The sequence below is a fragment of the Gallus gallus genome, chromosome 5 (genome assembly GCF_016699485.2).
Source record: "Gallus gallus isolate bGalGal1 chromosome 5, bGalGal1.mat.broiler.GRCg7b, whole genome shotgun sequence".
Lineage (NCBI taxonomy): Eukaryota > Metazoa > Chordata > Aves > Galliformes > Phasianidae > Gallus > Gallus gallus.
The window spans coordinates 5,243,396-5,265,144 of NC_052536.1; the positions used below are offsets into that span (position 1 = coordinate 5,243,396).

The window sequence follows — 21,749 nt, forward strand, 5'->3', positions numbered from 1 at the left end:
AAGCTGGCACTCTTGGGTAGCTAAACTCATACAGGATTTAGCAATCATAAACCGCAGCTAGCCGCAAGGAGTAGTCCATAGGTAGCTGTGCAAAACCAAGTATTTCCACTGAACAGAGGACTGAACACTGAACAGAGGAAACAGCCAAATGTGCTCTGGGAAAAAAGCTACATTTTTCTCTGTGATTATGATTTCTGATGATTTTACTAATGATAGCCCAACAAGTTGCTGAAAATCTTTAATCTCAGATCTTTACAAACTTCTTTCAAGTGTATCTGCATAAGGGCAAGTCAGCATTAAGAATTTTTGTTTCTGTTCTGTTTCATCTTGTTAACTGAATTTTTTTTTGCAAGTTAGTTAGACTAGTACTTTTCTAACTGTACTCAGAAATGTTAAATTCTGTTACACTGAAACGTATAGATACATTAATTTTGAAAGCAAAATCCTCAAAGGTATCACAAAGACAAACTTTCACTTTCTATTGCTTAAAATGTAGAAACACTTCTGCCTTAAGACCAATCCCCTGAGTCTGTCATCTGTGCTGTACTATATGTAGAGAATTCTGGAGTACTCCTTGTGGAAGAAGATCTAAACAAAGGACAGAGCAAAAATATGGCCTGCGTACACTTCCTACAGAGGCAAAAGACACTGAGAAAGGCAGTCTGCTATAAACAAAGTTTACATTTTACTGGATACGTAGAATAATTCATAAACGTCATACTGTATGATTTATGATAATAAGATACTACAAATCCTTCACAGACTACCAGGCTTGCTTACGTAATAATTAATTTACAAATCAAGAAACTAATACTTACAAAGCTGTGAGTCTTAAGGAAATCTGAAGGGTTGCTTGTGCAGACTTTATCCCCTTCCAAGCCAATTACTCTTTTACAGATATTTGATTTGGGGTCAGTCGGGCTTTTCACAATTACAATATCTCCTCTAGGAGGAAAAAAACAGAAACAGAAACAAACACAAACAAAAGAGAACTCTAAGTATAGAATATTTGGCTGAAGACGTGTGTATCAATGCACGTACTCCAAAAATACTCCCATATATTAAAAGACAGTTTTTTCTGCTCAAAACTCTAGTCACATTTTGGCGTTTTCAGTGACACACATTACACTGAGGTGTAATGCAAGCACATTTGGAGATAGTCCTTGCTATTTAAGTTATTTATAAAACATTTAAGACTGCATTTTAATTGAAAATGCTTCGATGAAATGAATGCCTCTTAACTTGATCTGGTTGTTACATACATATGGAAGAGATTCCAAATTTCTATACATTATTGTACAAAAGTTTCAGCAGAACTTCAGATGTCTGACTTTATAGGATCTTTTGCCCCAGTTATACACATTACATTGCACAGTGAAATGGTCCACAGTGAAATGGGCAAGGGCCTGGAGCCTGCTGTGCTCCACAACGTAATCATAATGAAATTTGATAAACTGCACTTAGGATGCTAGAAAAGTTACCGAATGGTCTATCTGGGCACAGCACAGCCCACAGCTTGATTTAAGAGTAAGTCAACATTACTTAGGAGGAGAAGTTATATTCAAACAAAAAACCATGAGAGAAAATAAGGGAGGGGAGAAGGAGAAGTGAAATGGACTGCACTGGAACGGGCTGCCCAGGGAGGTGGTTGAGTCATCATCCCTGGAGGTGTTCAAGACATGTAGAAGCGGTACTAAGGAACACAGTTTAGTGGGCAGCATTGGTGGGAGATGGACAGCTGGGCTAGATGATCTTGGGGGTCTTTTCCAAGTGTAATGATTCTATTCTATGATTCTATGACTATACCCTAAATGAGTTCTGACAAGTGGTTTGGTAAGATGGACAGTGTTTGCCCATTACTTTGTCTTCCATCATACACAGTGAGAGAAAACGTATGAAAAAATACAGTTCAGATGCTGAAGAATGTATGAAAAATAAAGGATGGACAGAAAGTGGTTACTGACAAGCTCTGGCAAACTAACTGTAAAATGGAGTCTCAACAAAGGAGCATACTTCCGAATGGAATAAAAGTGACGGCTAAGGTTCTCCGAAAAGACAATATCAGAACTTTGAATTGTTGGTTCCATTGAAGGTCCAGAACACTGAAAATTAAAAATAAACGAGAAAAAATTACTATTTGCCAATTGCCGTTATCTAAAATACACGTTTTCAATTATTTGCTAATAAATTACAAAAAATGTAATGTAAGGAACAATTAAACCCTCAGTGGGACATCTGATATTTAAGCAGAAGGACAGCCTGCAAATTCCCCGTTACAGCTCTTTTAGCTCAGAACTGGTCCTGCACTATGCTGGGTGCAATGACTTCCTGAGTACACATCTCAGCACCTTCTCCGCAGGATTTATTGGAAGCAGCACTCAGAGCTCTGCCAGCTCACCGCTTTGTTTTCACCTCTGTGAAGAGAAGTATCACAAGAGCTGCAGGAGGAACTCTCAGCCAAACCCATTATCTCCAGCAGCAGTATGCGGGGAAGGGGGGAGTAGCATAAAACATCCAGAAATCTGCACGGAGTTGGGATTTTGCAACTCTGGCCTTTCTGAAAGAAGGTAGTCTCTGCAAAATGCTTACTCATATTGCTTCTCATTTGCTTCAGTGATGCCTGAAGCGCTTAACTGTCCAAAAAGTTGTGTTTTTATTTTTTTATTGAACACACTTTGAAAAATTTTTAAAAATGAAGAAAACCCAAATAATGGCATTCTCACTTGTAACAGTTTTAGTATTACAGTTCTTATGTCTTTTAAAATCATAAAAATGGAAAGTTACCACAACAATTCCTCCAAGGTACTCAAAGGCACAGTGTGCTATGCAGCCATATTGCACAGTATACCCAAGAAATCGCAAGGTTTTTCCTAGGGCATTGCGAAACATGGTACAGCGCTACGTCGCTCAGCTGGTTCTAGTCTATAGTGAAACAGAAGAACATTGTTCATTTGACAGCAAGCAGTGCAGTATTCATAAAGCTATCTTTTGCATCTAACAACCAATGTACAGTATCATTAGAATAGAAGAAGAACAGAAATAAAATGAATCAGGCACAGGTGAAGAGATGAAAGGCTATCGACTTTTTATTTACTAATGCAGACACTCCCATGTGTGCAACTGATTGCCCCTCTCCAGCAAATCAGCGAGACACAGCTGAGTAGGAGCTGAAAGAAACAAAGGAACCACAAACAAAACAAAAAACACATAGCAAGGCTACAGAAATTAATGGGGATGGAATGTTGACAATGGTCCGCTGACTCAGCGACTCAAATGGACTTCTTTTACTCAAATTTGCAGACAGGCTTACAGCCACTTGCCTACTATGAGAACATCCTCCCCTCCGTAGGCCTGTGGAGCTGAATGGATGCTGGGGAGCTGCAATCCCCACGTCAAACACAGGCTCTCCCTGCCTGCCTGGCACTGCTGCAACCCGTTTCAGATCAGGTGGAGCTGGGGACTCAAGATGTTTATTAAATAACACTTGTGGGATTAATCACGTGAAGACAGCACAACATACAGCACTATTTTTCTTCAATCACCAGCTAATCAGAGAAGTATCTGAGAGCTGGAGTGACCTGAAACCCAACGGAGTGAGGCTCTACCTATGACTGCAGCTGTCATGGCAGGAAACCAAGAGGATAGTAAAGGAGCGAAGACATCTCCAGCGTTGCTCTCCCCACTTTCCAACTAACGGGTTCTCAAAGACTCTGCAATGTGCATTTGGTATGAAAATAAAGTCCTAATCCGAGAGACGGGGATTTCACTAGTCCTGGCATACAGATGTGGCACATGGGACTTTCTGAAATGCCTGGGTTTATCAGACGGTTATGGTAGTAGTGACAAAGCCCCTAATAAGCTTCAGCTTCTACCACTCCTCAGGAAAGTGACATGTAATTTCAAATTGGGGCACACATACAATACAGATTACACAGTTTGAAACCAACAAGATTACTTCAGAGCTTAAAAAACAAATGAAAAAAAAAAAACAAAAAAACTGTAGGCTCCTAGCAATCATTAAACAACTGCTATTCTAGAAAACTATCAGTATGGCATTGTTTAAAAGCTATGCTAAATGGCTGAATGGTTTTCCACATCACACAATTCATTTCACTACAAAGTCCTGTCGGCAGGCACCTCCACCACAATATGGCCATAAAGGACAATAAAACAAATGATTTAAGTCACAGTCCCCTTCAAAACTTACCAGATGTGCCATATGAACATCCTTATCACAGAATTATTGCCATAAAACCTGCTGTAATTACCTCCAGGTACTAACTACTACTTACACAGTAGGTAGCTGAAAACGTTACACTGAAAAAAACATTGTTTTTTCTAATGAAAATAGATTTTCTTTTTTAAATCAATGACAAAAAGTTACACACATTTATCACACAAAATACAATTTGCTTGTTTTTACAATAACTATAGAGCTTATCCCCTGCAGCAAATATAATGCAAAACCTAATTACTGTTCTCTTCTGTTCCCTTTTCCTTACATGGTCTTGGCTTCCATCATTTTGGTTTTTTGTTTGTTTGTTTATAAAATTAATCACAGCTAGCAGGGTAGAAATCACTTGGAGCCTCATGAATGACATCCAAGAGATGGGAAAGGATTAGTTCGCAGTTGCTGCCAGTTATAGCGCCAGGTGGCTTTTTCTGCAGTGAAGGTGTTACCGATAATCCCATTACATTGGTACTAAATCTTGCAGACATCAAAATTATCACCAAGGTTCCTTTTCATCCCATCCTTTCCAAATGACTGGAAGTCGCTTCACCTGAAAGAAGTCAAATCCACATGCAGCTGCTGTTTTAGCAGCCAGCGGACTCCCTGAGAATGCCAATCGTGATCCAATTTCGCTGTGCTGGTGGCCCCCTATTCCCTGTCCAATAATACATCTGTTAAAAAATCCTACAGCTACAAATCAAGTTTAATCCTACCAGGGACCTCATGTTGGTCTTGTCTTCCAAAAAGGCAGCAGGTTTTACCATCTATCTCTGCTAGTGTCTAGGGAATACTCTTTAAATCCCAGCCCTACTTAGAAGAATAAGCTAAGGATCACAAAACATGACCTCAAAAACCCTGATATGACTATATTCTGACCCAGAGGCATTCATTCTAGGTGAAGATTAGAACTTTGCATAATAAGATTACACAGCAAGTGAATGATATCAAGGGACTATCCATATGCAGCCGCCTGGTTTTCTATAGACAGCCTGTGCTCTGCAATATGCAGCGCAGACGAGACAGAGCTTGGTCTTTCTAGCTGAAATAAAATAGATTCACATAAATTAGTTGGCCATTTCCAGATTCCTAAATCCCCTATTACATCTTTTATTGACAGCTCCTGTGAGGATAGCACAAATGTTATTCTCTTCGTATTCTCTGCTTTGGTAACAATCATGTTCTGAGTGAAATGCAGGTAGATTCTCTAGAAATTAACATCTTGTTTGCTGTGATCTTGGATTACAATTAACTGTGTACTTAATAAAATTAGGAAGCCAATGAGCAGATTTGTCATTTCCAGATAGCCAATGGCACAGGTTAGCATCTAGTGCCAAAACTTTCAATATGAGAAAGCCAAAGTCATAGCCAATGAAAATGTGGCTAAACAAATTACTGGACTTGTTATCAAGTGGGTTTTTTTTCACTATAAGAAAACACTTCCAGGCACCTTTGATTTATGCAATAGTAAGTTCTGAATTTTCATAGAATATTTAGTGATAGTAGATTGATCTTCCCTCAGCTAACTGAAACTCCGTGACTGCATTCTCCCTGCTTAACCACACATCTTTCTTCTTAAAATGCAAACCCAGGACTCGCACCATGTTTTTCCCAAGAAGATACTCCAAGATTATTATTTATTTTTTTAAAAAGTCCACAAACCCCAAAGCAGAAAGAACAGAAAGAACACATGCTGATGAGGCTATTTAAATGCTTACATTGGAGCTGACATTTAATATAACTATCTATAAAACTTCACATGAAATTAATTCAATATGTGCCAGGAACGTGAAAGGTGTTCATTGGGAAAGATTCCTCCTGTATCAGACACACAATGTAATAAATATAAAATAGTTTAAATATTCTAATTGTACTCATCTGAGGGTTTCAAACATCTAAAGCAAAACAAGACACCATTTTAAATAATCATTCCACACAGGGGGCAAGCAGAACCTGACTTGTATTTTTAGCTGTTGTTTTGCTCTAGAAGTTGCACTGGATTCAGTCTGGCAAATCTGAAAATCCTTGTGTGATATTCTGGAGGAGGAGATTCTTCTTCCACATTGCCTCCACTAGGCAGACAGTTTGTCTCCAACAAACCCTCCTTCATCTACTGATCTCAAGCTGACAAGTAACATGGCCTGTAAACATAAGTTCACATAATGCAATGGTCTGGTGCTAAACAACTAGAGACTACCTACGTGAGAATGAGCAATTTTTCACAATAGATTTCAGGCAGTTCTCACTGATTCACTTTGCCTTGGGGAGGGACCTCTTAGCAACCCTGCATAAAATGCTGCATCAGTGGTCAGAAACGTTCCAGGACTTCTGTTTTTCTGTGCAACTCCCTACGCCCATCTTTGCTGAAGAGAAAAATCCAAACGCGCGTGGCCAAACCTGGCAAATCTGAGCCTCTGAGGAATGCTGAATGCTGAAATACTCACTTAACTTTTTCCTGTAACTACATCAACGTTAGGACATGGGTGCCAAAGGTCTGACAGACAGCACAGTCCCTTTGCTGGTGAATGAGAAAAATACACCGTGTCTGCATCATGAGGGTCAAACAACTCTGTTCTGTGCTACATTCATTTATCAATTTCAAAAAAACATTACCTTCTTGAAATATCAATAGACATATAAACACATAAAGTGCATGTTAATTCATCACAACAAAGAGTTCCAAGTCCCATTTTCGCACTAGGTGATTGAGATCCATGACCATACATAAACCAAAGCTCTGCGTGGTTCGTGTGCTGCATGCACTTCCCAGTGCTGACACACCTTCCAAAAGGATGCAGGCATCTCTGCAAACACTATCCGGAGCAGTGAGTGGAAGAGTGGTAAATTATTTCCCTAAGAAATTCAGAGGATGTTTACTTAAACTATCTGTCATCGTGGACAAACAAGCAGCAGCAACAAAAAGCCCTTCATGTAAAACAAAGCCATCTATTTACATACACCATCAACAGAAGCATTTAGGAAGAGATACAAGTGTCTTTCTCTTAGCCCCACTGTTGGTTCCAGATTAGAATGTTATCACTGAAGAGTACTCCACAGTGGTTTATTAACACAGAAATCACACAGTATGAGACCTTAACATAAATAGTGAATCACAGAAGGTATTGTTAAACATTTGAAAAATGCAAAAGCAAAAAAAAAAAAAGACCAATTTTAGCATAAAACAGTAATAAATAATCTTAGTGTATTTCTTCATTAGTACTTCCCAGTTACGAGTAATGCCTTCTAGTGAAGTATGTGAACCATGCATAAAAAAGTGTTAGAAAACAGGAGAAAGAAAACACAGATTCAGACAAAATTAAGTATTTACACTTTCAAGTTACCTGAGGAGAAGAAAACCAAATCGAGTGCTTGTCAATGCTATAATCCCGCAAGATACTTGATGGCTTTCCCAAACTGCCTTTTAGATAAGAAATTCTAAATACACACACATATATGGCATCAACTACTTACTCTTCATAATGCAAACTATACTGCACGGGAGTTTGTGCAGTGAAAAAAAGGACATTAATCAGCACTTTTTATCATTGCTGTAAAATTTTATATCATTTCTGAGCCATTTTATTTATAAAACACAAGTTCTGTAAGTTCTCCTGCACTTACAGATACAAATATAAAAAAGTTCCGAACATCAATAGATGAGTGCAATGATATTCAGTCTAAGTTAATCCCCAGACATCCAAATCCATGAATAAAAATTCATCAGCTTTAAATACACTGAGCCTATTAAGCAAGAACAAAAGCATATGCACAAAAGAGCTTTTAATATATTTCAAAGCCCACAAGAGCCGTGGTCTCATTAAAATTATAAATTACACAAACATGGAATGAAGATTCAAACTGCAGTGCAGCTAAGCAGATTACAGAAAACCCCGCGTTCCATATGATAACACACCATGGCCCTCCCAGATGGGGGCTTGGAACAAAAAGGCCATCACGGCAGCTAGGGAAAACCTCCTTGTGATCTCTGGTTTCTGTTCAGCAGATGACAGCCAAATAATATGTTGATTATTCTGTTTGTGCTGCTAAGCTTGTAAGACGGAATAAAAGCGATATGATCTACTGTGAACTCAATGCTAATGTGTTGCTCCACTCATAAATAATATACTGGATTTATTCTGGAACTATCTTTTTATCTGAGTTCTGGGTTTAAAATGCATGAACTAAAATAAAAAGCCAGCATAAACTACTATTTAATTCAAAGGTTTAAAGTAAAGGGCACAGCTGACACAATGATAAGGAAATCAAATGAGTAGAGGCTCCTTCCTCAAATGCAGTGGATGGTTCCAAGCCAAGGTACTGAGCGCCTGCGCGACGCTGAGCACTCTCCAGGCCCACCAACCGCACTACCACAGGTAGCAAAGAGATTACCAAAAAAAGGCCCATATGGCTCATTGTGCCACAAGTACCTAGAGAAACCCACATTTCAAATGGAGATGTGAATATCTGTAAAATGGGAAATAGCGCAAAGACAGTCATGCGTCTCCTCGCCTGAAGTACTTCTTAAAAACCATCTCTACGTTTCTACGAAGCAAACAGATTTTATTCCACCTGAGCTTACTCATGAGGATTGTTCCACAAGCACACAGTTTGGCTTACCCTTCCCTTCATAACACTGCGTTTCTAAAAGGAAAACCAGTGTCTGCTCGCACAGCTCCCTTCACAGTGCTGTGTGTGCTGAGATGACTGCAAATCTTCCTGCAATTGTGCATTTTAGATCTTCTATACCAGAAACGCTAAAAATTCGGTAGGAAAAGAAATAAGCAAGAGCATAAAAATATCAAGGCCAAAAGCTGCTTCACATTCCTTGGACCAAAACAAGCACAGCTGATGAAGAGAGATTGTGGAGACACACAGCTCAAGAAGTGTGCGACTGCTCTGGCAGAACATAAAAATGTAATTAAAGGAAACTTGGTTACAGTTCTTCCTTTGACACGGGACACATAGACAGCTCTAATTCTCAGGGAGAATGAGAAGATGGGTACTGAGAGATCCGAGAAGCAAGTGCCATAAGTTTTAACACTAAAAGATCGGGTGTTGTTTCCTCCCAAACAGAGAACCCGTTGCAATGAAACAACAGAAACATATTATTTTTAACACAAAAACACAGAAAATCTTTGAATGATTAGAGAAGCATACTTTTACACTAGCAACCAGTCTTTAATCTTTCCCATTTACAACACAGTACTGTGTATTATTTCATATCTTCGTTCCAACAGTTATTCTACAGTTACAGGAATGCTGCACCAGTTACAGCACTGTCACCTCTGCAGCCGGATCTGACCCAAGTCAGTGCATTACTGATTTAGAGATGAGCAGGTGACCTTTGTGATTTGCAAATACTGAACAGAAGTAGCTTGTGTAGCTCTCTCTCCTCTTGAGATGGGATTCTGGCAAAAGCTGCAGCTTTGGCATGGAACCGGCAGTCTCCTAACGGGAGGTAGATGCAGTAGAATCCATTGAGATAAAGAATAATGGAAGCTTGCTAAAGCAAGGCTTGGCTACAAAGAAGCCAGATGTCCAATGTTTTCCACTTCCTTCATCACATTACTCCAGATTTGGAGCAATGTAACTTAAGCACCCAGTAGAGGGTCTGGCTGTTTGTATCTGAAGTGAGCTTTGCTGGACTTTGCGTGCTTATTCTTTATGTAACTTTGTAACTCGGACCAGATAATCTCAATTTTCATTCTTGTCTACTAATGTCAAAAACACCTATTTTCTTCATCTAGTTCTTAATGGCATAATTGTTTACTAGTCTAAACAACCTAAAGGGTCCCTCTGTCCCCTTTGTCATAGAGCTAGGCTGAACTGGGCTGACCTGTGACAGGCAGGCATCTCCCTTTTGAAAACCAAGCAAGACTTCTATCTCTGCTCACAGCAGTTACACAATTCTAGAGAATTCCATTTCAAAGCAATATGTTGGTTCACATCATGGATAGTCACAGTGTTGTGAATCTAAATGGAAGTCCACCAAATTCTGACTCATCTCACTCAGCAAAACCCAAAGGCCGTATTCCTTCTTTGTCACACAACCATTAAGACTTATGATCCAGATTTTGTACATTTTTAAACCCAGAAACTACTGCAGAAGTAGCTGTTGAAAGAGTGCTGTTAGGATTGGGGTAGGAGCAGAAGAGAGGGGAAATTTTCCACTGCAAAAACGCCTTTAGAAATATTTCAGCAAATGGAGACAAGCTACAGATTTAGAGGAATTCTGAATGAAATTCAGAATGGGACTGGTTCTGAATGGAATTCTGAATGGAATTGTGGGAGGCCCCAAGCTTTGCCAAAGCACTCTGCAGGACTCGGGTTTTCCAGCACTGCAGGAGTGATGGGGGGAAGAAAAGCTAACCAGAAAAGAGCACCTTCTATGGAATCCCTCCATATAGGTGTGGACTAAACTTTGCCTATATCCCAATATCTGCTGGTACTGCAGAGCATTACTAAAAACAGCACAATTATTTGGAATAATGCCCTTGAAGATGAAAACAACACTCTTCTAAGACCCAAAACATGCCAGTTCTTAAACCTTAAATACAATACCAGCACTAGGAAATCATGCTATAGCAACTCTGCATTACTTTCAGGTAAGATGGGAGTTGACATTACAGTGGTCATCTCAGCAACAATGTTTTTACGATCTAGATTTACTAAGCCATTGTCTGCAGCCCTCAGCATAGCATGAAATGCACCACTTCTACTTGCGTGCCCTAATTAATGTATGTACTTCTGGTTTAAAAGACATGCCCTTCTGACACAGGTTCAGATTCTTACTACGGTTGTTCAGGATAAAAAAAGACACATAGCAGCATTTAGATAACATCCAAAGGCTTTCTGAAGAAAACCACATCACATCGTATGTAATATCACACAACTGGTACGTCTCAAACTCCCACACTAATCCTCACACTTCCCACGGAACAACTGGATAAGTCGTTTTTAAGCTTTTTTCACTCTTCAGAAAAGCCCAGCCTTTCAGTGTCAGAACTTCCAGGATTAAACATTCTTTCCAGTTGTTGGCTCAGGGCCTGAAGAGCCTGCACTTTCAAACTTCTCCCATTCTAACCAGTTCAAAGATCAGGAAAATGAAGCCATCTTCTTTGCAGCCGTAATCCACGACCCATGCTGTTAGGCACTTAAGAACATCCCAGAAGCAAACTACCTTGTTTCAGCCCGCAGCGGGACCCTGCGGGGCGTGGGGTCACGTGACTGCCACCCTCCCCAGTCAGCTGACTCAGCGTTAATCCGGTTTGGTGGCGATACCGCTGGAACCAAGCCTAACGCGGTGCATTCCAGAGCTGGGAGGGAAGCCGCTTTGCCATACAGCAGCAAACGCTAATAAGATTATGAGTCAGAATGACCATCGGGACACAGTTCGGGTGGGATTCTATCCCAAACAATTCCCACCAATTCCTCAGGTGGATGTGTGGTTCTGAATCAATTTGTGCTGATGTAGTTTATTCCAAAATGAACAGCATGTCACTTATCGCCAGAGAAGACAAGTGCATTCTCACTGAACCTCATGAGACATAACCAAAGTTATTAATCTGAAATCAAAGTAAATAAAAAACATACATCAGTATCGTAGTCCAGTTGAGAAGCACTGCTTCAACACAGCTTGTGTTAGCTGAAGGACCTGAGGACGAAGCCTGTAACCCACGTCGGCTGCACTCCAGCAAAAGCAAAAGAAGCAACGACAACCACAGCAGGTGCTTCCCTCCCATCAAGCACAGCTTCTGAAACTTACTTTAAGAAGTGCTGCTGTTTTGAGCACACTGGGACTTCCCACAGATCTGCAGATCTTTCCCCAGAGCTTTAGAGAAAAATTACAAACATACTTGCACATCAATCACAAGCATACTTTCTCCCAAATGTTTTAATGGTTCTCTCACTCACCCACTGTGTTCTCCCCATTTCTTTTTCCTGAGGGAATTCACCCAAAGTCCTTCTAATCCAACTTAAAATCTGCATTTGGCATAGACAATAGCTGAATTGGATCATTAGGTTTACAAGGAAAAGAGAGTTAGGACTTGCAGTTTAAACTATCATCAACATTTTGTTAAGGTCTACAGTATTATATAAGAAATTGATTATTCTGCAGTTTAGGACATTGAAATCTAGAGAAAATAAGTTTCAAAGTCTGCTACAGGGAGCTGAGTATGAAATCAGCTGGCAACCATCACTCAGTTCATCACTCTGTGGAGATAGTTCTGACCATCTGCAATCATCTGCACGTTCTTTAGTTTCTCTGCATCTCAATTTCATCCATATTGCAGGAATAACAGAACTCATCTACCTACTAGGGTATACCTAAGGACAAGTTCTTTTATGCACTCTTTCTTCCTGATCCTGGTGGGATCCTTCCCAATGGCTGGAAATTCACCTCTTGGGAAGTGGATGTGTGACCATAAGCAAACTTCCAGTATAATTCAAGGAGAGAGAACAAGTTAGCACTACTCCTGAAAATGAAGCACTGCTGACTTAAAAATTAAGACAAGTCCACATAACGACTTCCTTCTCTACTCTTCAGATGTTGTAAGTGGTGTCTTCATAAGCATGTTTTCATTTGTAGAGCTTTAGTGCATTAAATATTCAATTTTTAAAAATACATTAAATCCTTCAAAGACGGCTTATTTCTACCTGCTCTCTCAAGCAGTAGGACTGTATCCATTACTTTAAAACATGACAGAGGAGAAGCCAACAGCACAAACAGAACTACTGCAACCATTTCTGAAACTCAGTACTTGTATCAAAGAATTATTTGTACTTCTCTGCAATTCTGTAGTAAAATCTAAAACAGTCTCTCCTAGTGCAAGGTACAACATTAAGACTTTTTCTCTACATTTGAGAGGATACTAGCTCACAAAATTTATCGCTTTATGTTAAAATACATACAATTCTGAAATAACTGAGGTTCGCAGTGTGAGCTGCATCAACAATTCAGAGGCTGCAGGAAGGGAAGTTCAATGCCCCTCTCCCCACTGTGTGCTAATACCTTTTTCCTATTGCATATACTCAGCAGCATAACACAGAGTTGACTTACGAAGGCTGATTGGTAGCTCCAAGGCAGATGGGTGAGCCCAGTCAGCTCTGGAAAGGATCTGTCAAGCACCAAAGTGTGCTGGACTCAATCAGTGGAAGTAGAGAAGGATACAAGACTTTCTGTTTTAGCAACACTGGCCTATGATGGCTCAGGACATGATGAGATTTCCAGTATCTTTGACTAAAGTGAAATGCATTCAATGCAAGAAATTCTACATGTGGTAGTAGCATAGCACAAGTACTGCCAGTCACAAAGTGCTTGCAGAACTCAGGTCCTCAACCTGACAATTATTTAGCCTCTACTTTTAATTGGGCTGTAGGGAAATGAAATAAGAAAGATGAAGAAGCAGAACAACTACCAGTCACAGAAAGAGATGGAAGAAGAGAGGGTTCCACACTGCACATACATTCATACCTACCCTGAAACTTCATAGGACCTGTATTAGTACACTTTATTGAAAAATAAGCAAAGAAATACTGTGTTTCATTGAAGGAGCAAAAGGAAACGTATTGCTCCGAATGGGGTGAAGGAGAGAGCTATGAGCACTGTCCCAGGTTTGCACAAATAATCGGTGACAGCACAGAACAACGTCTAACAGCTACATCTGCTCCTTGCCACTCGTGCTGGGCAATAAGCTAAGTTGGAAATTAAGTGTTTACTACTCCATCTCTCCCCACTTGGCAGCAAATACAAACATTTGTAAGACCCGCTGTTGTCACACGGCCACTTCCACAGGCTCATTCCCAGCACCATAACACGGGCTGCAGATTCACAGAATGACCATACCAGCAGCTTTTCATGAAGACAGAAAACACTTTAATTTATTTGCGCTAAACGGCGAAGGAGACGTTACACTCTGGCAGGGTTCCACCCGGTCTCACACACACACAGGTCAGGCCGCACCGCGCTCCGGGCCCCGCCGGCGCCCGAGACGACCGAGCACGGCCGGGCGGAACGATCATGACCCCCGCCCTCTCTCCCTCCCTCAATGCCGGCCCCGCCAAGCCCGGGCCCACACCGCCCGCCCGCCGCACTCACCTACGTCCCGCGGCCGGGCCTGCCCCGGCACTGTCGCCCGCCACGCGCCAACAAGGCGGGCTCCCATTGGGCAGCGCGCTGCCTGCCGCCGGCGGGCGGGGAGGCCCGGCTGTTCCCGGCCGTTCCCGCCTCCTGTCAGGCGCCGGCGAGCCGAGATGATGGCGGCGGGCGGCGGGGCGGCGCGGGGCGGAGGGGCCGCCACCACCAGCACCAGCTTCCGGCGCTCGGGCGGCAGCCGCCTGGCCGCCGTGCCCGGCACTCGGCCCGCCCTCCGCCACGGGCAGCTGCTGCTCTCCTGCGGGGTCCCCTCCCTGGACTGTGTGCTAGGTTGGTGGAGCGGGACCCGGCGCCGCCGGCCCTGTGGGATCCCCCGGCCAGGACGGCCCTGCCCGCAGCCCCCGGGCCGGGCGGTGAGGGGAGCGGGGCGAGGGGAGCGCGGGGCCGGCCCGTCCTGTCAGGCTGCCGGCGCGGGGCGGGAGCTCTGGTTCGGAATTGAGGTGCTGATCCGCCGCGAGAGCGCTGTGCCGCGGGCTGGGGCACAGGCCAGCAGCGCTTCATTTAACTGGGAGCTGATTTCAGGTTGGGTACGGGGAGAAACTTCTCAGAAAGAGTGATCACACATGGGAACGGGCTGCCCGGGGGGGCTGGGTGACTGTCCCTGCAGGGCTTTCAGGGCCGTGGGGATGTGGCACCTGGGGACACAGCGGGCACGGTGGGGATGGCTGGGGCTGTGGCTGACTGAGGCCTGGTGGCAGCCTCACTCTTTTATACCTGAACAAATGCATGGAAATTGCAATGTGTTTCCTTTCTAAGGACCATCCGTATGAGTAGTGATGCATACAATCATCATTCTGTACAAAAAAAGACACTGCAACATGGGTATCTTAAGGACAAGTATGCTTGTGTTTAATTCTATATGTTTATTTGTTTACATGCTGCAGGGAACACCTGCATTTCCTTCAAGTAGTGGTATCCTTGTGGAGTGAGCTCATCCTCTTTAAGAGAGATCTGTTTCATTCAGTGTATGTGAAACCCTTCAGGCACATAACCATGCTGGCACAGACTGCCCAGAGAAGCTGTGCAAGCCCCATACCCAGAGGTGTTCAAGGCCTGGCTGGATGGGGCGCTGGGCAGCCTGAGCGAGCGCTTGATCTGGCAACTGGCAGCCCTCCCTGCATCAGGGGCAGTGGAACTATATGATCTTTGAGGTCTCTTCCAACCCATGCCATTCTGTGATTCTAAGATTTGCATTGAGTATTTCAGTTGTTCCTGTTTCGTGTTATAATTGTCTTTTGCATAGCATGGGTAGGAAGCAGTGGACAGCTCCCTTCAGTAACAGGCCCCAAAGTCTCAGGGCACTTTCTAACACAATGAGTGCTTTCTTATGGACACTGGGGAGACTTTTTCCAGCAAACCCAGCATCCCCTCTAAAATACCTCTTCATTCTCTTGTAAATATTCAGTAATTTCCCCACCTAATAGGTTTTAAATTTGAACATCAAGAACATTCTTCAAACCTAGGAATGGAAACTTTTTAAAATGCTTTTAAAATGGTTTTAGCATGTAGCATCTTTGAAGGCTGGAAAACTCTATATTCCCATGGTTTTCCCTAACCTCCTCTCCCTTAAGTCACTGATTTCTGGGTAGGCCATGAGGACTCTGAGGTCTTGTGCCCAACGCAGCGGTCCTTCACCGGGCTCTCTTAAGTTTCTGCATTTCTTTCATATCCTTTCATGTCCAGAAGCTGCAAGCTAGATGCAGCACTGCTAGCACTGTGAAACTTAACCATCACCTGCCTGGTATTAAATGCTCTGTTTCGAGGTGCTTTAAAAAAAGTCACGGATACTTTCTGAAAACAATGGGAACACTTCTCAAGTTGCAACATCTGTTGTGTTTCTGTCCTTAAATCCCATTGCTGTAAGTAGCAGTGAGACAGTTACTACAATTGTTTCCTTGTCTGCGTGTAGTGCTGACTGAGGTACTGGCAAAGAAAAGTTAGAATAACAAATAGAAAGAATTACAAGTTCACAGCAGTTTCCTTAGGGTACTTGAAGATTGTAACTGTCTGAGTATTTCCTGTATGTTCCTACTGCGTTTTCCTGCAGTGTTTGTTGTTGTTGTTGTTGTTTGTTTGTTTGTTTTGCCTGATTTACTATTATTGCTCATTAAAATACAAATATGTAACCATAGTAACTGCAATAGTTTTACATTCCTTCTGATAAAATGAACTTCTTTAAACTCTTTGCTGTCTCATACCACGTACAGCCTGTCTTCTGCCCTGAGTTTGCCTTCAGCATCCAGGGTGTATGCAGTTGTGTTATTGCTCTTGCTTGTAGGAGACACCACAAGTGATGAGCTGCAAGACAACTTTGCGTTGGCGTATTGTCTGACAAATGTTCTCTCTTGTACAAACTGTTTAAAAACAGCAGGGACACTACTTCTGTGATGGCTACAAGGGAGCTTTAGATAACCAGGAATTTAAGTCATTATTGCCATGAGGTAATAACTTTGCTTATGGCTATTTTGATCATCTTTTCTATGTCGAGCTGTGGTTTGGTAAGATTTCATAATTTTGAGCTGTTTCTTTCCACGTGCTTTATAGATTGTGCTAGTTTTAAACAGCTGTTGTTAGCACTGCATGTGTTCTGTCTCCCTGAAGAACTGAATGCAGTGAGTGTTTAAAGCATACTTCCTATCAACCATCTGCATGATTACTGATTTGGGAATTTTTTCCTTTCCTGTTGCAGTAGAACTTCTGGGTTTGTAAAAATCGGTGAATTAGAGCATGGGAATTTCATTCTGGTTTTCAAATAAATAGTACTTAGGTGTTTGTATGTTTGTTTTAGGTATCTAAGAAATGTTTGTTTACTTGATAAGTTTACCAGAACTACTGAGGTATTTGTACATAGGTGTTAGGAAAAAAATTCTTCACAATGAAGGCGATGAGGCACAGGTTGTCCAGAGAGGCTGTGGGCGCCCCATCCCTGGGGGCCCTCAAGTCCAGGCTGGGTGGGCCCTGGGCAGCCTGAGCTGGTAGGGGGCACCCGGCCCATAGCAGGGAATTGGAGCTGGATGGGCTTTGAGGTCCCTTCCAAGCCAAGCCATGCCATGATTCTATGATCTTGGTTTAAACTATTTGTGACGCACCAAAATCCAACTATGAAATTGAAAGTTCACTAAATGTTTGCACTGTGATGTGCCATTACAACTGTTGTAGCATCATGACACGGGAACAAAGTGATTCTGTTGCTTTGGGTTCAGGCATTACAATGGAACGGTATTAGCACTGTTTGTGGCTTTTGTACAAGCATTTTGATTATGGTACTCATGCTGTGACCATATCTGTCCCACTAATGCAAGCAAAAAGTATCTCTTAACTTGTTTGATTTTATGGTCTTGTGTCTCACAATTTATGGACTTTCACAGGCTTTTGCCTCTTAATTTGATGTAGTTTATTTTGTTTTATATTTTTTAAACAGGAAATACAAGATTACCAGCCAGAATGTTTTATGTGAGATGTTGATCTACTCTGTAACTTTGTAAATGCGCTTTGTTTTGGCTATTTACTCAGCATGATTTATAAGCCATATACTTTTTCTCTACCTATGCAAAACAATGCTTGGGGCTGAGTATTTTATGACTTCTTGGTATGGTTTCTTCATGTCGTGTCCAGAATCTTAACTTTTTATAGTAGGCAGCAGCTACTGTTATGCTATTAATGCATAATACCTAGATTACTCTCATACAATTTATTACTACTCAAAGGATACAATGAAAAGACCTGATCTCTAAGCTGGCCATGAACATCGTGGAGATTTCCCTTTAGTTGTTTAGTTCTGTAAACAGCATCTAACTTTCTGTACAACTCTTCCTCATTTATCTTTGTTGATTATGGTAGCTTGCGTCTTGTCAGATATTTTTCAAGTAAGAGTCCTTTAAAAATGTTCTAATAGTCTTTCATCCAACCTGTTGATATTCTTGTGTAACTTAATCCTGGAGCTAGTAGGTATAGAATGAAGATGGCAAAGGATGTATATCATTTGGAAATCTTTCTGATGTGATATTCTGCATAATCATACTGCATTCTAAGTCATCTGATGGGTCTTATTAGAGAATCCATAGAAGCGTAGTCACTTAGTGGCATTAAGGAGTGAGAAATTAGTTCCCATAAATCAGTGATGAATGCAGAATCCATTGTCTCTCAGTCAAAACAAAGGCTGTTGTAGTTAGTCCTTTGGCAACTGCTTGGCCTATGGGAGAGAAATTTGCTTTACTCTTTCTCCTGGGTATAGATCAACTTCAGAAGCGCTCCAGAAATTTGTAGTACTGCCAGCAGAGCTAAAGGTGAAGAAATTCATCCAATCCCTACTGGAATCTATTTCAAGTGAAGCTTAATGAGCATTTGAATTGATAGACTGAATCCTTGTTCACCAGAGTCCATCTTCGGAGTCCAGAATTGACTTCTTGTATCGCAAGTGTTGGGTAGTGTGCTGATGTGATTCAGTTTGCTCCCAGCTTGCTTTCAGAGCAGAAAGTAATTAAGAAGACATACTGCAGTTTCCTTCAAACAAAGCGCTGTGATTGACTGGCTATGTATGACCATCCCAATGCTTCTTTGGTAAAATATTTGTAGTCTGCCTTCAAGTTGTTTCACTATATTCTCTCTTGGAATTCAGAATGTAGAATTGTTTACTCTTCAGATTAAGCAAAATATGAGTTCATCTTTCCCCTTCTCTATTAAAATTCCCTCTTGGGACAACCATTGAAACCACTGTTACTTAATTGTACCTGTGTTCTCTTTGAGGAGCAAATAAATCAGTCAGAACAAGAGTTCATAGATTATCTTTTTTGTCTGTTGAGATTGATGGGATAAGAAACCTTGTATCAAAACATATGGGATATATTCATTTCTGTTTATTATTCGCTCAGTCATCTGTGATTGGAACAAGAGTTCAATCAATCCAGTTGCAATCAATGGATTGCAATTATCTGAGCAACAAGAAAAAAAATAGTAGTTTCCATCGTAAATTGGTCAAAATTTGTTTTGAAACAAACTTTTCAATCAGCTGCATTCATGGAGTGGTTGCTGTGTCCAAGGCATTCTAAAAGAGACATTTAATTGTGTTCTGCTCAGGTTTGTGTTACAGTGTTAATGAAGCATCAGCCCAGCTCTTACTGGATGGAACTCTCCTCGCATTATTGCTAAGTCTGTTGGCAGTAGTGTGATAAAAACTAGTGGAGCCAGGATTTTGCCTGAATGACTTCAGGGGGAAGTTGTGAGCATCTCAGCTGGCCACTCTGCATACGTGGTTCGTGGTGCAAAGCGGTATCTCTTGGTAGTGATTAATATGGGTTTCATTTGGAGAGTATTTTGTTACTTGAGTCATCTGAGGAAAAATCCACTGGCTGAGAGCATAAATCATTATTGTGTTACTTGAGTATAGTTGTGCAGAGCTCTGCAGGATCTTTTTACGATGATGATGATAATACAGTATATTGTGAAAGTAATTGTAATGTGTAATATATAATTACATGTAATGTATAATTATTTCATAATAGAGAATTGTAGGAAGTATTGCAAAGGTAATTAAAATGTTGTTCACTTTTATATTTTTAAATTCCCTGTTATCACCTTTCTTTGACTTATAAACTAAGAAAACTTAATTGTTCTCTAACATAATATTAAAATGTAGTCTTACTTTATTCTTCATTTTGTTTTCTTTCCAGGTGGAGGCTTAGCCGTTGGAACCCTTCTTCTTATTGGTTAGTATAGAATATATGGATACATAAAGCAATATTCTGATCCATTTTGCTCATTTCCATATACTAAATAACCTGTCTTTTTAATGTTTATTAAGCTGAGAATTTAAGAATAGGTGTTTTGTCTTGGGTAGACTTCAGAGTGAACTTTTCTCTATTTCAAGAATGACTGGATGTGGCTCAAAACCCTGCTTTCAGACAGGTCTGAGCTCCCATGGGGGATGCTGCAGAATTCTGTTTGAAAGCATCATGGTTAGAAAATTTCTGAATTTCCTAGGACATATTTGAAAAGTTCCAAGGTTTTCTAAATGATTCAGACTTCTTATCATCACAAAGAGATTTTTGTTTTAAATTGGCTTGCTAAGGAAGATGGGAAATACAGAATCTTTTAATCATTTGGTTGCCAGAATTGGCTAAGAGAAAGCTGGTGGGAGCCTGCTTTCTGTTAGAAAGTGAATAAGATAAACTGAGATGGCTAAATAGGTTTCAAGAAATTTCCCTTTGCAGACTACGTCAAAACTGCTACATGTCTCCACTGTAGCTGAGATGCCCAGGTTTCCTTTCTGTTTAGGTCAAGGTGTATCAAAGCATAAAAGAACAGTTGTATGCATATATCCTATCTTCATACCCTCAGGGTATGTATGGGAATGTAGAGCCAAGAAACACTTCCCAGGTTCCTCAAATAAAGTGTAACAGCCACAGCTATGTAAAGTTAGTGAGCTGATGCCATTTATTCTGAAACTCCATTTTTTTGCAACATTGGACTTCTGCTCTATGACTTGATGGCAAACATAGATTTGGTTAAAGGCCGAGGGGGAAAAATAATGGTTGACTGAGACTTGCTTCTAGAAGCATACAACCTACACAGAAATGATGCTCTTCATCATATGTGAAGTTTTATATTTAATCTGCTTTTCCTGAGAAGTTAACTGCGTAAGGCTTATGTGACCCTCCACTAGAAGCTGAACAGCATTTTCATTTTGCCAGTGAGCAATGTAATTTCTCTAATTATGGCTTGTTACATTAAGTCTAATTCTTAGTTCTGCATTTTATCTATCACTGGAGGCTGTTTAAAGACAGGTTATTATTGTAGTGTATCTTAGAAAATCTCAATCTTTAAATAAAACCCTATAAACTTCTATATATTTTGGTACAGACCTAAGTAATTTGAACAGTTGCCTGCCAGAAAAAATCACTGACATTACCTAATTTCCTGTAGGCTACCATCTGTTTAGTGGCAGCCATTTAAATTTTTTGAGAACATTGAATTGGTACAGCAGTTCACTGTTTCCAAAAGAAGTTGTTCAAATTCCTCTCCCTGTTCTTGGCCAAGCCATCTTGTTGTTCCCTGGGTTAGCACTAATGCTTTTCCGTTCTTGCTGAGCTGATTCAGCTCTCTAAGGTGGAAGAAAACCAACCCAGCTGCAGAAAAGCAGAGACTTTGCTCTTAGCTTAGTGACCTGAGTTAGCTAACTAATGTATAAGACGAGTACCTGGGCCAGCACAAAGGGGAAGAGAAGGGCTGCAAAGTCAGAACTAGAACTAGAATCATAGAATGGTTTTGGTTGGAAGGGACCTTTAAGACCATCTAGTTCCAACCCCCCTGCTATAGGGAGGGTCACCGCCCACTAGACCAGGTTGCTCAAAGCCCCATTCAGCCTGG

The 21,749-nt window shown here is 41.2% G+C and overlaps 2 protein-coding genes across 7 annotated transcripts in view; one reads left to right on the forward strand and one right to left on the reverse strand.

The window, feature by feature from the left end:
* Nucleotides 1-14,376, reverse strand: part of IMMP1L (inner mitochondrial membrane peptidase subunit 1) — a 59,426-nt gene extending 45,050 nt beyond the window's left edge. For both annotated transcript variants that reach the window (XM_040701145.2, NM_001277878.2), the window contains exons 1-4: nt 14,328-14,376; nt 2,785-2,922; nt 2,014-2,102; nt 819-945 (exon numbers count right to left, since the gene is read on the reverse strand). In XM_040701145.2, coding sequence (XP_040557079.1) covers nt 819-945; nt 2,014-2,102; nt 2,785-2,889 — 321 coding nt within the window. In that variant the 5' untranslated portion in view covers nt 2,890-2,922; nt 14,328-14,376. The remainder of the gene's footprint in view (nt 1-818; nt 946-2,013; nt 2,103-2,784; nt 2,923-14,327) is intronic.
* Nucleotides 14,377-14,465: 89 nt separating this feature from the next.
* Nucleotides 14,466-21,749, forward strand: part of ELP4 (elongator acetyltransferase complex subunit 4) — a 132,277-nt gene continuing 124,993 nt past the window's right edge. For 4 of the 5 annotated variants that reach the window (XM_040701149.2, XM_426160.8, XM_025151417.3 and 1 more), the window contains exons 1-2: nt 14,466-14,654; nt 20,054-20,089. In XM_040701149.2, the coding sequence (XP_040557083.1) occupies nt 14,483-14,654; nt 20,054-20,089 (208 nt within the window). In that variant the 5' untranslated portion in view covers nt 14,466-14,482. Of the gene's footprint in view, nt 14,907-20,053; nt 20,090-21,749 lie in introns of all 5 variants that reach the window. The other variant, XM_046941937.1, reaches the window with a different exon arrangement.